This window comes from Diuraphis noxia, unplaced genomic scaffold (genome assembly GCF_037042655.1).
Source record: "Diuraphis noxia isolate RWA-SAM2 unplaced genomic scaffold, SU_Dnox_SAM2 contig0001, whole genome shotgun sequence".
Lineage (NCBI taxonomy): Eukaryota > Metazoa > Arthropoda > Insecta > Hemiptera > Aphididae > Diuraphis > Diuraphis noxia.
Genome location: NW_028301711.1, coordinates 33375045 through 33388177, shown reverse-complemented (window position 1 = coordinate 33388177; position 13133 = coordinate 33375045). Strand labels below are relative to the sequence as shown.

General features: G+C 30.5%; 1 protein-coding gene across 2 annotated transcripts; it reads right to left on the bottom strand.

The window, feature by feature from the left end:
• Nucleotides 1-1170: 1170 nt before the first annotated feature.
• Nucleotides 1171-9992, bottom strand: verm (LDLa and CE4_CDA_like_1 domain-containing protein vermiform). 2 transcript variants are annotated; one of them, XM_015514095.2, is made up of 9 exons: nucleotides 9832-9992; nucleotides 7204-7342; nucleotides 6302-6432; nucleotides 3887-4036; nucleotides 3685-3800; nucleotides 3115-3416; nucleotides 2705-2994; nucleotides 2397-2620; nucleotides 1171-1885 (listed from the first exon to the last, which is right to left on the bottom strand). In XM_015514095.2, the coding sequence occupies exons 1-9, from the start codon at nucleotides 9893-9895 to the stop codon at nucleotides 1598-1600; spliced, it is 1704 nt and encodes a 567-aa protein (XP_015369581.1). In that variant the 5' UTR covers nucleotides 9896-9992; the 3' UTR covers nucleotides 1171-1597. The 2 variants fall into 2 exon arrangements, with proteins under 2 accessions (XP_015369581.1, XP_015369582.1); XM_015514096.2 differs by lacking the exon at nucleotides 6302-6432 and adding an exon at nucleotides 5701-5813.
• Nucleotides 9993-13133: the final 3141 nt, after the last annotated feature.

Here is a 13133-nt window from a genome sequence, read left to right as displayed (position 1 = left end):
AATTGATCTTTATCAGATCTGTAAAAGTTACTCGTAGCTTGTGGATACTTTTTGTTTCATATATTAGATTTTAAAAATTAATTTAACTATATAAGGCAAAGAAAAATGTTAAATCAGCATTTTTTTGTATTTCATTCTAAATTATATATAATATAGCATATAGCTATAAAAGCCTATAATAACTTATTGTTGGTTTTTATTACAGTTTATTAGAAATTTTAAAACATTATAAGTCAGTAGTTATCGCATTTGAAAAACTTAAGTGACACAATACGTTTGGTATTTTTTTAAACATATACCTTTGGTACCTATGTAAATTCGATGGTCGTACGCAGTTATGATTAAGTTTTTTGTCACATTCAAACAATTGCAGATGACTATCTAACCTTTTAAAAGTTAAAACCTAACCTAACCGACTGACACAGCATTACTTTACGTCGTAATCGATTATTTATCTTATTAAGGTTTAAATAAATAAATATATATATATAAGTTATTATTTAGTGACTATGAAATTTAGTTTTAATTTTTCTACTTGACAAAATATTATTTTTAAATTTTCGCTTCAATATGCAATAAATTTTGAACTTTGCCAAAATATGCAAAAAAAAATTTCACCATTAGCTTCAAATTTGTGGACATAACTGACAACAATCCAAAAATATTAAAAGGAAAAAAATAAACAATTTCATAGAAATCCGCGCTTTAATTATAACACATATTGTATCAATATATACGTATCCGTTTTAAATAATTAATTTTACATTTGTTGGTGAAATGTTGAAATTTTAGAATGGTTCTAGTAGTAAAGCACGATTGAGCATAGGAATATAGGATATTGCCAAATTTCCATTTTCCAAATATAATATAACAATAATTTTATTGGAGACTTTTAACAGTTTTAACTCTTGCCATATTTTAAAATATTATAATTATATGTAAATAAATATTTTTTGTATAATGTAGTTCAAAATTGAATATGACAAATCATGTTATGTTTTATGCTTAATCGTGTCTTAAAAAAGTGTTTTATGCTCAATCGTGTTATAGTTGGGTCAAGTTTATTATACCATGACACTATATATCAGTTGACTTAATTATAGTTATCAACTTATTAGTTTACCAATAAATTAGTCTTATTTGTTAGTAAAATATTTTCAAAACATTAAATTAAAAACAAAAATAATAGTTTATTGACACTTTTAAAATTAATTATACAATATATTATATAAAAAAGTGCAATGAATTTTTTCAAATTGCTCGAATGCTATTGTATCTATTTTACAAGGTAATTTTCCCTACAGTAATTATATTAATTTTCATCAAATGCAATCATTTAATAAATCAAACACATACAACAAATTTGTTCAAATGAGCAAAATTAAATGTAAAAATACAAAATTAGAAAAAAATGAATAAAATAATTTAAGTAAACTTATAATAATATTGTACTCATAATAATTATTAGAATATTATTTTTACATTCAAATTTACTTTCTAACGAATATAAAAACAATGAAATATAGAGCACGAAAGATAAAAAAATCACAAGTGATGAGATGTCTTTATTTTAACTGACATTGAATTTGAATCGCGACTAGATGGAGTGATTTTTGTTTTTAAAGTTCAAGTGAATGTTCCGCTTTCTCCTCGTTGAAAATCCGTCACCAGTAGGATCTAAAATCCATGGGTAATAATTCGGGCATTCCATGCAGGTGAACAGTCTGATTGTCTCTCCTGGGAGTTCTCTGGTGGTTAATGGGCAAGGATTTGATAGCGAGCAGAAGGGTTGTCCTTTGACATCACATTTGCTGTTTTCATCTTTCCATTCGGTGAAATCTCTCATATTGTCCAATTCAGTTGGTGTTTGCATCCATTGGATAACCTTTAAAGCAAGATACCGTTATGAATTAATATTTTTCTATCACCTAAATGTATGTTACGATGTAGAATATGAATACTAAAATATTTTTTTATTTTATTTTCATAGATAGGTACTAAAAAATGTATCAGTTGTATAGTTGTATACTTGTATGTACAAATTAGTAGAACTTATTATATTTAATGTAAACTTTTGAGTATTTATAATTATTACTTATTACTGTAGGCATATTCAATGACTAAGCTATCATAGGGCACATTGGAGCAGTGATCCGAAGAACTACAATATTACGTGTTTATTTTAAATGTTCACCAAGATAATATAATACTAGTTAGAGGGGTGGACTAGTTAATTTATTGCCCCTGGGCCTTTTACTATCAAACCACGCCACTTGGCATGTTATATTTATACACCCTAATGTCCTAGTTTATGTCACAATCATATCTAATATATTATTTTCAGTATCTCATTACCTATATTCCACATATGACACAGGTATAAAACTGGTACTTACTTGCAACATGTTGACAAAATATACGTCGTTTCTCTTCAACATTTCTTCGATGAACTTGATCAATTCATCTTTAAATTCTCGTTTGCTCTTAAGCCACGAAGCGTGGAAGTGTAATCCCAATGGGGCACGGTTGGTAGAGAAGTGACGATTGAAGTTGTGTCTGAGTAAGCGTCCGAACTGTTCGCCAGTTTGGATGTTCGAACAAGAATCGACCATGTGACAACCTATAATAACGTAATATGTATGGGTTGACTTATAGGTGAATCATTTCTCTAAATACGTTTTTTCTACTGAATCTAATCACAAACCTGGAAGAGACTCGTCAAAAGTTGGATCGTCACGTCTGTCCAGCTCGTTCATGACCATTTCCCATACCGGATGACTTCGACTAGGACAGTTCTGAGCGTTACCGTTACACTTGTGTGGCATCCTGAAGAACAGGGTGTATGGCCAGATGGGAACTCGGCCCAAAGATGCGGTAATGGAAGCGTCGTACACGAAGAACTGATGTTCCATCATCTGGAACTGTTTGTTGCCACCGACTCTCAGGTACGGTGCACGGATGCCGACGATCGAACCGTCAGAGATGTTTGCGAATCTGTTTAAAGGCGGATTAGAAATTTCAAATAAGCAAATGTAATGTATTACATAATAAAACTTAAATTAATAAACAGATAAATTGTGTATAAACACTGACATATGGCAAGTATAATATTACCTTTCTGTAATGAGTCTAGCTCCGGCCATCTCGGCTAACCAATCATCGTAAGATCCACCAGTCCAGTATTTAGGATCATCTTTGTGTGTCAGCGAGAATACGGCGATCTCGTGTCCTTTGCGGTGCAATTCTTGTATGAATGCGTAATTGCTGTACTTGTGTGACACGAAGAAAGTTCCTTTGATGGAACAACCGTTGGGGTTCATTCGGTTTGGCAACGAGTTATTGAAAATTTCTTCGTACAAATCCATGTTGTCAACATTTACGGCACCGTTGAATGTAATAGTGATCAACTGAGGTACCTATATCACAATTATTTTAAACGTTTATTAAAATCCCATTCCGTTATTAAACCTTGGTACGTTTTTTTCAATTTATAATTTTTTATATATCTATAATAGCTGGTATTGTCTCATAAAATCGATTCATGTTCATATTATTTTATTTATTCAAGGAATAGTTAAAACATTTGTTATTTTTTTTATGGTTTTGAACCCTGTGTGTTATATATTAAAATGTTTCCCACAAAAAAAATGAGGAAAAAAACAAAATCGATTTATTTAGTTTTACCTGACTAGGTTCCAATCCACCGGGTATTCTGGTACCGTCGGCTGAGCAGAAACAATCAGGCAGCACACATTGGTTCGGATCACAATCTGGCGCACGGTTCGGGTCAGTTTCCACGCCTAAAGTCACGAGTATAAATTGTAAACGATAATCGATCACGTTACAGTTCACAAGTTGCATAATTACTACAATCAATAACACTTACTGCAAGCGTTTTCATCAGACTCGTCCTTGCAGTCGGGTCTGTCATTACAGAAAAGATCTTTGTTTATACATTCACCGTTACCACATTGTAATTGGTCCTTCGGACATACTGGTTCGTCTGTTTTCAAATTAGGCAAAGCTTTTCTGGGTTCTGAAAATAGTTTAGGTTATAGATTTTTATACTTAAATGTATTTATGTTAAATTATAATATTCAACGCCCATATGAATATTTTTTTATTATTTAAGAGCTTGTTTCATAGTTTAAAATGATTTTGATAAAATATATTTTTAATTTTTAATTTTTTTCATTCTTTAACTTCATGATAAAACTTTTTTTGGCGTTGAATATTATTTTAATTGTAGTTATTATATACAAGTAATTACTAATATGTTCAATTAAGAAAAAGCGATGGGAAGAATTATAAGAAGTGCAGTAGGTACTTGATAAATGATTACACAAGAACGTTTTTTGTTGACTAAAAGCATTTCTTTAATTTTACGAAATATAAGTTTTTACTGTACCTATAGTACCTTACTGAATATTTCACCAAAGGTACACACCACCATCTAATCTAGTGCTACAAATTCAATTCTATTTTCTACAGTAAAATATAATGTATAATTTGCAAATGTATGTTTTATTATGATATACCTTATCACACCAATCTTAAATTTGGTAGTACCACATTAACATAAGGTACTGAAAAAGTAACTAGGTTCTTAGTCTGGAACTTAATGCTGTTAAATTTAATATTAATCAGTTTTGTAAACAGGAATATTGAAAGTGATTAAGTATTTTTATTAACCAATTGAAGAATAATGTACTTTTATGCAATTTACAGACCGGTTGTTCTGTTGCCATACCTTCGTGCTGTTAATAATTATTGTTTCTTATAACAAATAATATATTCTCATAATATCAAACACCAATGACTAAAAAACCAGAAATATATGTACACTTTAAATCATTCAGCCAATTCGATGATTCAAGTTTTGTTTTTATTTTTAAAACTCGTTTTTAATATAATTAACTTTTTCTCTAGGCGGCGACTAAATGGAACTGGATTGTATGTGATTACGTACCTGCCCATGTATTGCATAAAAATATAAGTCACGTTCAAGCATGTATGAGATTCGTGATTTGATTGAATATCGTGATCTCAATATATCTAAAAATCTTAAACGTTTGTTATGTGTACAAAAAATCGAAACTTGTATTTATATACGTCAATAATTATTAATGGATGAACTTATTATTTTTTGTTTTTTGTGATAGTAAATAACCTTTGATATCAACACTGTAAAATCTTATATTGTAAAAATTATTTAAACAATGAATTACCTAATTGGCTAATTGAGTAACGCTTTTACTGTTTCATATATAGTACTATAGTTAATTATTAATCATAATTCATGTTCCAAGCTTTAAGCATGTTTGTGTTAGTCTTTTCTTTACAGAAAAATGTGTTAGAATAATAATAATAAAGCACATGCAAAGTCAATAAATAATGAACTGATATTTTAATCAGTTTAAAAAAATATAAAAAATGGATAAATGATAATACTTATTATATTTTATATATACGAAAGCTACATGCATCTTCTAAAAAAAAAACATGATTCCGGGATTAATTCTAAAAAAGCCTACCTGTGTTTGGCGCACAGGTCTTTCAAAACTACTCAACTTCTTTGATAAATAACACATACATCCACATAGAATAATAGACAACATATTAGAATATGTTAATTTTTTTTTTACAATGTAAAGTTCACACTCTCGTCCTTCACCTCTAAACAGTGATATCACCACTTACTGTCCAAACGGTTACAGTTGGTGACTTTACCCTTCCAATCACACGTCTGCTTATCTACGTCGAATGCCAAACCAGATGGGCAAGTGATTTGTTTTATACCGGCTTTAGTGCACCTGAAGGAAAAAATGCGTTCATGCTATTTTTATGTTAAAAAAGACATAATCAAATTTAACTTAATTTCACTTTTTTTATGATGTTCAATCGATGGTATGCTGAAAATTAATTTTTTTAGCCAAAACAAACAGATGCAATGCATGTAAGGTTCATTTAAATAAGACACCATTAAAATAGGTATATATTTATAATATTTATATATATACTTATCGACTTTATATTATAACGGTTATGTTAGGTATTGTTAATAAAAACAACGAACACAGGCAAAGGCATATTTATGATATTCGAGGCGATTTTAATACTATGTAGTAGTGTCCTTAGTATGTGTATATATATATAGTATGGATGTGTATTTCGAGCTGTGTAGACTTAAGATTAGAACCCGGGCCAATTTGATTTTATTTGATTCAAATAACAACAATAATGATGCGTATGTCACTTAAAGCCCCGTAGACCACCTTCTCCGGCCGTTCATCGTACTTACTATCTAATTTGTCACAATTTTTCACACGAGTTTTCCAATCGCAAGTCTGACGTTCAATGTCAAAAGCTAATCCTTGAGGGCATCGGACGCCCGCGAGACGGGTAATGCCGTTCTCGCCTGCTTGGTCGCACCTATTGTGGGCATCAATCATACCAATAAAAAAAATACAAAGTTTTCGAACATGCACTGAATCGACCTATGCGTAACGTACAACTAATGTTTGGTAGAATTTATAAAAAATAAAAAATCTTTTGATTTTAGTAAGAATTATACTATATAATATTGTACAATAATAGTCTTATAGACTATAGTTGAGGTACATTACTAAGTAGTTACGTCTTGATTAAGTGTACACAATTGTTGCAGTGAAAAGATTTTGTGAAAACAAAGCTAAATGTACATAAATTGAATTAAATTCATATATGTCTATAGTGTGGTGAGGAATTATTTCTTAGGGTCTTTATTTAAATTGTTGGAATTCTAATACCTTTGCATTACTGTTTGTTTTATTATTATTAGATATAGGTATGATATATATTATATAATATATATATTTTTCTCTCACAAAAATAACTTGCATTAAGTTAAAACTAAACGTGTATGCTGTATAAACTAAAAGATATTTTCAAAAATTTGATAGTAAATTAGTGGCTCTCTTGAGGTTAATCGATTGTAAAAACGACGTCGTGGTAAAGTTTACGTTCACTAGCTGAGTACCACTATACGATGATGTAACGGAATGAATAATAATTATTTAATACTTTCAACATTACACATAAAGTCATAACTTGAAAGTTATTGACATCTAACACAATATATTAGTTTATAGATAATATCACTATTTATTAGACACGAATTTGATGCATTTATACTATTTTATCGACATCATTTTAGATATTTACCTTACGACGTCTCTACAGTCACCTTCGGTGGACAGACGAAAGTACTCATCGGCTGGTCTGTTTTTACATAGTTCATCTACTGATTGTTCATCACCTTCATCAGCTTGACGTTTCTCTCTTGGTGTCATAAACCCATTGCCTGCATAAAACGAAATTTAATGTTTCTAATTATCAAACAAGTTAAGATTTTATTTAATGTACGTCAACCCCAATAAAATAAAACATTAAAGTTGATGCATTTCCACCAATTCAGAATTCCGCGTCACTCTGTATGTTTATTCACAGTGCCAAAACTATGGTTTTACTACTAATATGAATTAATTTATCATTTGTGTTTATTGTACTGAAATGTTGCAGGTATCTTAATAATTATTATCATACGATATAATATGAGATGAGCTGTCCTTAAACTCTATATATGTGCAATCTCACACTGTCTACATAATGACGCCAGTCGGGTCACTTTTATTGTGAAACTCGAGAAATATGATTATTTTTGTACATTCGTTCGGGTATAGCGATATAAAGAAATTTCTATACACAGTGTCTGAAGTAAAAAAGACTAACAAGAATACAATTGATCAAATCGACTGATCAAGGTTGGTGGCCGTTGGCGTCAGTGCCAATAACACGTGGTGAATAGATAACTCAATAATAAATTCAGTTCTAGAATATAATATCATATACATACCGACAAATCGTCGATTATAATACCAGCTATATTTTACAATGTACCATATAGGTACCTACGTGAATATTATATTATGCGTATGTATTAATAATGTGTGTGTGCGTGTCGTGTACATGTGTGTGGGTGTGTTTGACATGCTATTTCCTATTCTGTATTTCAGCAGATTTATACACACGAGTGTCGTTATATTTCTCAGAACAAAACACAATATAATAACAGTATATATTATATAAATATATATATATATAATATATAGTACAGTTGTATATGCAGAGTCTGCAGGTTGGGCTCATTGAACGTGTAGCGGGCCAAGTCACGTAGAATGGCCGTAGTGCCCATTGTTCAGGCAACGCGCGAGTAAAAGGCGTTGGAAATCGTTGATATTACACAGGTGTAATAATATGTGGTTCGAGTGATGACGAAAAGAGAAAATAATCGGTCGAATCGCACGTCATAAACACAATATCATACTTCCAGATAGACCCACTCAAATATGTGTATATTATCGTGCCACAGTATATTAAGTATAATATAATATCATGTATTATCTCGTCATGTTTACTATACATAAATTAATTAAATTAATACAATCAAATTGAACAACTTTCTCGAACGATGAGCCGAAAAAACATGATCAGTTGGCTCCGAATCCAGCACAAATTAATTGAACCGACGTTAGTGGAAAAGTAGATTATAATATTAATATATCTATACAAAATTATTAAATAGTAATTATTCTCTGGTTATAATATTATACAAGAAGAGTGTTCGAGTTTCTATTAAATTAAACTAATTCTATTCATTTCTATTAATATTTAAATAAAAAAATGAAATTCTGACAGAAAACCATGTACAATATTCAAGTCATTTCGATAATTTAAATGATTACGGTTACTGATGATTGATGAAAGATGATACGATCAAAGAAATCGTGGCAATCGAATATGGTACATGTGGGCAACATAATATTTTAATATATGGAATGTACGACTCAATATTTATATTCAGAAAATACATAAAAATTATAACGTTAAATAAGCGAATCACACAAAAAATTATATTTATTAATGGTGTAAATACGATAAAAAAATTTTAAAATAGTTTAAATATCTCTGCAATGCCTGCCTTCGTTTTATGTATAGGTAACCATTTGATAATAACGCAGGCGTATAAAGAGTAATAATTGTACAAAAAACAAACGAGAGCAACGAACTCGACGATAATTTTGTTTCACTAACGAGTTGCTTTCTTTTTTTAAACATACTTTACTGATAAGCAAAATTTTAAATTTTCTTTATTATAGTTTATCGTATATATTATAGGTATCGGGTTAGGTATCTCGTGATTTTGTTCGTTACAAATTGAAAACGATAATAATAATATTTATAATCCAACAGACACTCGCTTTCTGGGACTGCAGGGTGGTTGACAACTGCAGTCTTATTCAACCCTGCTGCACAATTTGGATGTTCGATCTCCTTACACGTATCATAATATATATTGTGTCTATCAGAAAGCCTATTAGAGTGTACTTAAAATGTGTATTTTGTGTTTGAAAAAATGTCTGGCAGAATAAAATCGGCGATGTACAGACCGCTGGAAAATAACGGACAGCGTTTGAATTCGTCTGGAGTGTAAAACTATGATATATATAATGTTATACATATTGGTATCATTCTATGTCTACTATATTATTATAGAAAGTACCTATACAACAATATTACAGTTGCGAATTATAGGTAACCATAGGTATCCACGAGGACTCTGTGGATCACACAAAATCGAACATCGTGTAGTATGTGTACCTATATAATATATATAAAGGTATCGCATTATTATTATTATTATAATCTATTATTGTCATGTAGAGAGATGGTCGCCTTATAATAATATATTTATAGCAATATATAATATGTGTATGCATGTTATATACTTACAGTTGTCGATGGCCTGCGACAGGCACATCAGGAGCGCGACGGCCAGAGCAGCTTTTCCCGTCATCGCTACTGCGTGTGGGATCGTGTAATGAGCGACGCGGACCAACACTGTCGGTGTATAGGTAGATATCCTCGGTCCCGTCACGACCTGCTAGTCATCTCCCCTATCGTCTGCGCAGCCGCGTTACGATAGTATACGGGCAACGCAACGTAAATACCACCAGGACAAACAAAACGCACGGTTGGGCGTTCGCCGGCTGGTGGGGAAGTTGCTCGGTGGCCGATTTTCCTCCTGACGGGAGGTCTTTTTCGCCTCCCCCGCCACATGCAACCACTCCAGCGAACGCGCCTCGCGTTTCGCACGCTGTCTCTGGCGCGCATGCGCCGCAAGCACGCGCGCACTTTCACCGCGACGACGACGCCTTGACCACTGCTGTACTAATTAGAATGGTATTATTATTAGGTATATCTATGATACGATCGCGTGAAGGCGCCTGCTTCGACGCGTGGTGAGCTGTAGTTGCTGTTGTTGCTGCTGTTGATGCTGCTACTGCTACTGCAAGTGATACCTATCCAAGTTTAACTCCTATTTAGCTATAATACAATACCGTCGACCGGTATTGGTCTGTAGTAAAACACAATAATAATATTCTGTATTGTTACGTGTGTGTTTCAAATGACTTTTCACGTTTGTGGAGCTAAAAATTTTCAGAGAACAGGCATTGGTACTAATAATATGGCGATTATAACAAATGTTTAAAAATATAAATGTATTTTTTTTTTGAATAAATGATTGTTTTAGATTCTTTTGATATAAAAAATGAAACGTATACTTGCAGTAAAAATTTGAAAACACTTATCCGAGCAAACATTAAAAAATAAAATAAATCATTAAGACATGACGAATAAAATTATAGTACTCACAGACTTCTTACAGTACTTTGAAACGTATATTTAATATTTATATTTGGCACGTATATCTTGTATCTAACTCAGCCAAAATATGTTGGTACCTACTTTCAGTACCACCTATAAATACAGATATGCAAATATATTATATAAAAAATAAAAATAGTATAATTAAAACATTATCATTTATAGCACCTATCTACTTTTAACTAACAAACTTATGAATTATACACTCTGTGACTTTATAATATGACGAAAGTTATAAGATTACACATAAGATGAGTGAATACCTATAGTATAATACATGCAGCAAGTATATATAATATCTTATGTTGTATTTGAATCATTTTATAGATATGTAAATAATAATTATACAATAAAAAATATGTTCATAGTTGTATATCAATTGAAAACGTAAATAATTATTGTAGTATTATAGGATATTAAGCTTTGTATTTGAAGACCAAATAGTGAAGAAAAATGATTATAACAGGTAGTATTCCAAATAAAATATATTATAAAAAATAAATTCCATATACAATATACTCGTAGGAATCTAAATACCAAAACGTGCAACGTGCAAACATGTACTTACTGGTCGCATTATTATAATTGGGCATTGGCTGATATACATAGACTGATTTTTTTCAGGATACCTAAACTAAAAAATACAAGGAGATAAAAATCTCTTAATAAACTCAACTTTATCTTTAACATAATATTCTGTTTTGTATATAAGAAAATAAGAAGTTATCATGTATAGGTATTCTGATATTCAGCATTCATCATGACTTTATTTTTTAGCTCGAAACGTAAGAACTAGTTATTTTTAAAAAATATAAAATTTGTTGTTGATATTTTTTGGAAGAGAGAACCCAATTTTTTGATTCACACATTCCAAAAATAAAACCTCTAATCGCCTATGGACTATACCTAATACCAATGTGCAGTGGGTTGTGGGTAGGTCAATCTTTGTAGGGAATAGTGGAATACTTATCGAATAAATGTGGCTGCAGGCAATATATTATGTCTTGTGCACCTTGTCTACACCTTGTGCAACTCCAACTAAATAACTATAGTACAAATTGAATGCATCTAAAAAATACTTTCGGTGAAGGTATAGTTGGCCATTGTTATCTGTTCAATATTAAAAATCCAATAAATTTGGCACTTAGTATATATCCCTATAAAAAGTATATGTCATACATGGTAATATGTATAAATATATATTATATAATATAATAAATTATTAATAGGTTATTATAAGTATAGGTATTTACTAATTAGTAATTAAATATTCATAATAATTAAAATATATGTGAAAAATTTGTTGCTTCAAATTTGTATGGTAATAAATAATAATCGAGAAGATATTATATAATAATTATAAAAATGTTTGAAAAATTACATATGAATTTTTGATATTGTCTGTGATAATAGTGTATAACACTTTATCATAATTCATAGTCTATTATAATTACCGTAGTAAATCCCGTTGGCTGCTTTACGTGGTAGATTACTACATGGCATTTTTTGATTTATGTATATCGTTAAAGTTCGTGAGTATAAAAGTATACTAAGTACGTGACATGTAACGTCGTTATAATGCGTTTATAGCTTCAATGACTTTTTCTTTTAATTCGTGCTCATAATAGATGGTTTACAGCTAATACTTATATAAAACTTACATAAAGAATGATATAGGTACCTATACTTGATGTACCTACATAAAAATCTACATATTTTTTATACCTATATTTATTACACTATTATAGATTATATATAGGTCCCGAACATCCCGAACGTTTTAAGATTTTGTACGCAAACGTTTTGTAGGCAAAAATATATAACCTATATTTTTCGAAACATCGATACTTATCGTAACATTGTACTTTAGAAACGCATTATCTATAGTAACTACCTAAAAATATATGCCTATATATACCTATATGACTGGCACACACTCGTCTCCTTATTCATTCTTGGTATTGTATGTACAATATGTAGGGATAAAATACAGTATATACATATATAGGTACAATAAATAATGAGAAGTGTATCTTGAAATTTTTTTAATGAATTAAAACGGTTTGATTCGAAAAAAAATTTATATTTGTCAATCATTAATTACCGTTTTTATACGATTGCAAGTTGTCAACTTATTATGGTTTTATTTTTATGTTTACCTCAGCTACTTCATACAAAGCAGCTACACGTTTATTGTATGTGATGGGCGAAACCAGTAGTATGGATTTTATAATGTTGCCTCTAACGATTAATATAAACAAGTACACCATACATGACAATGAATATAATATATATATAGTGAGTTATAGGTAAGTAAAGGTAGTGTGGCTACTGTTTCCTGGTAGATGTATGTCTTTTTATCAAGT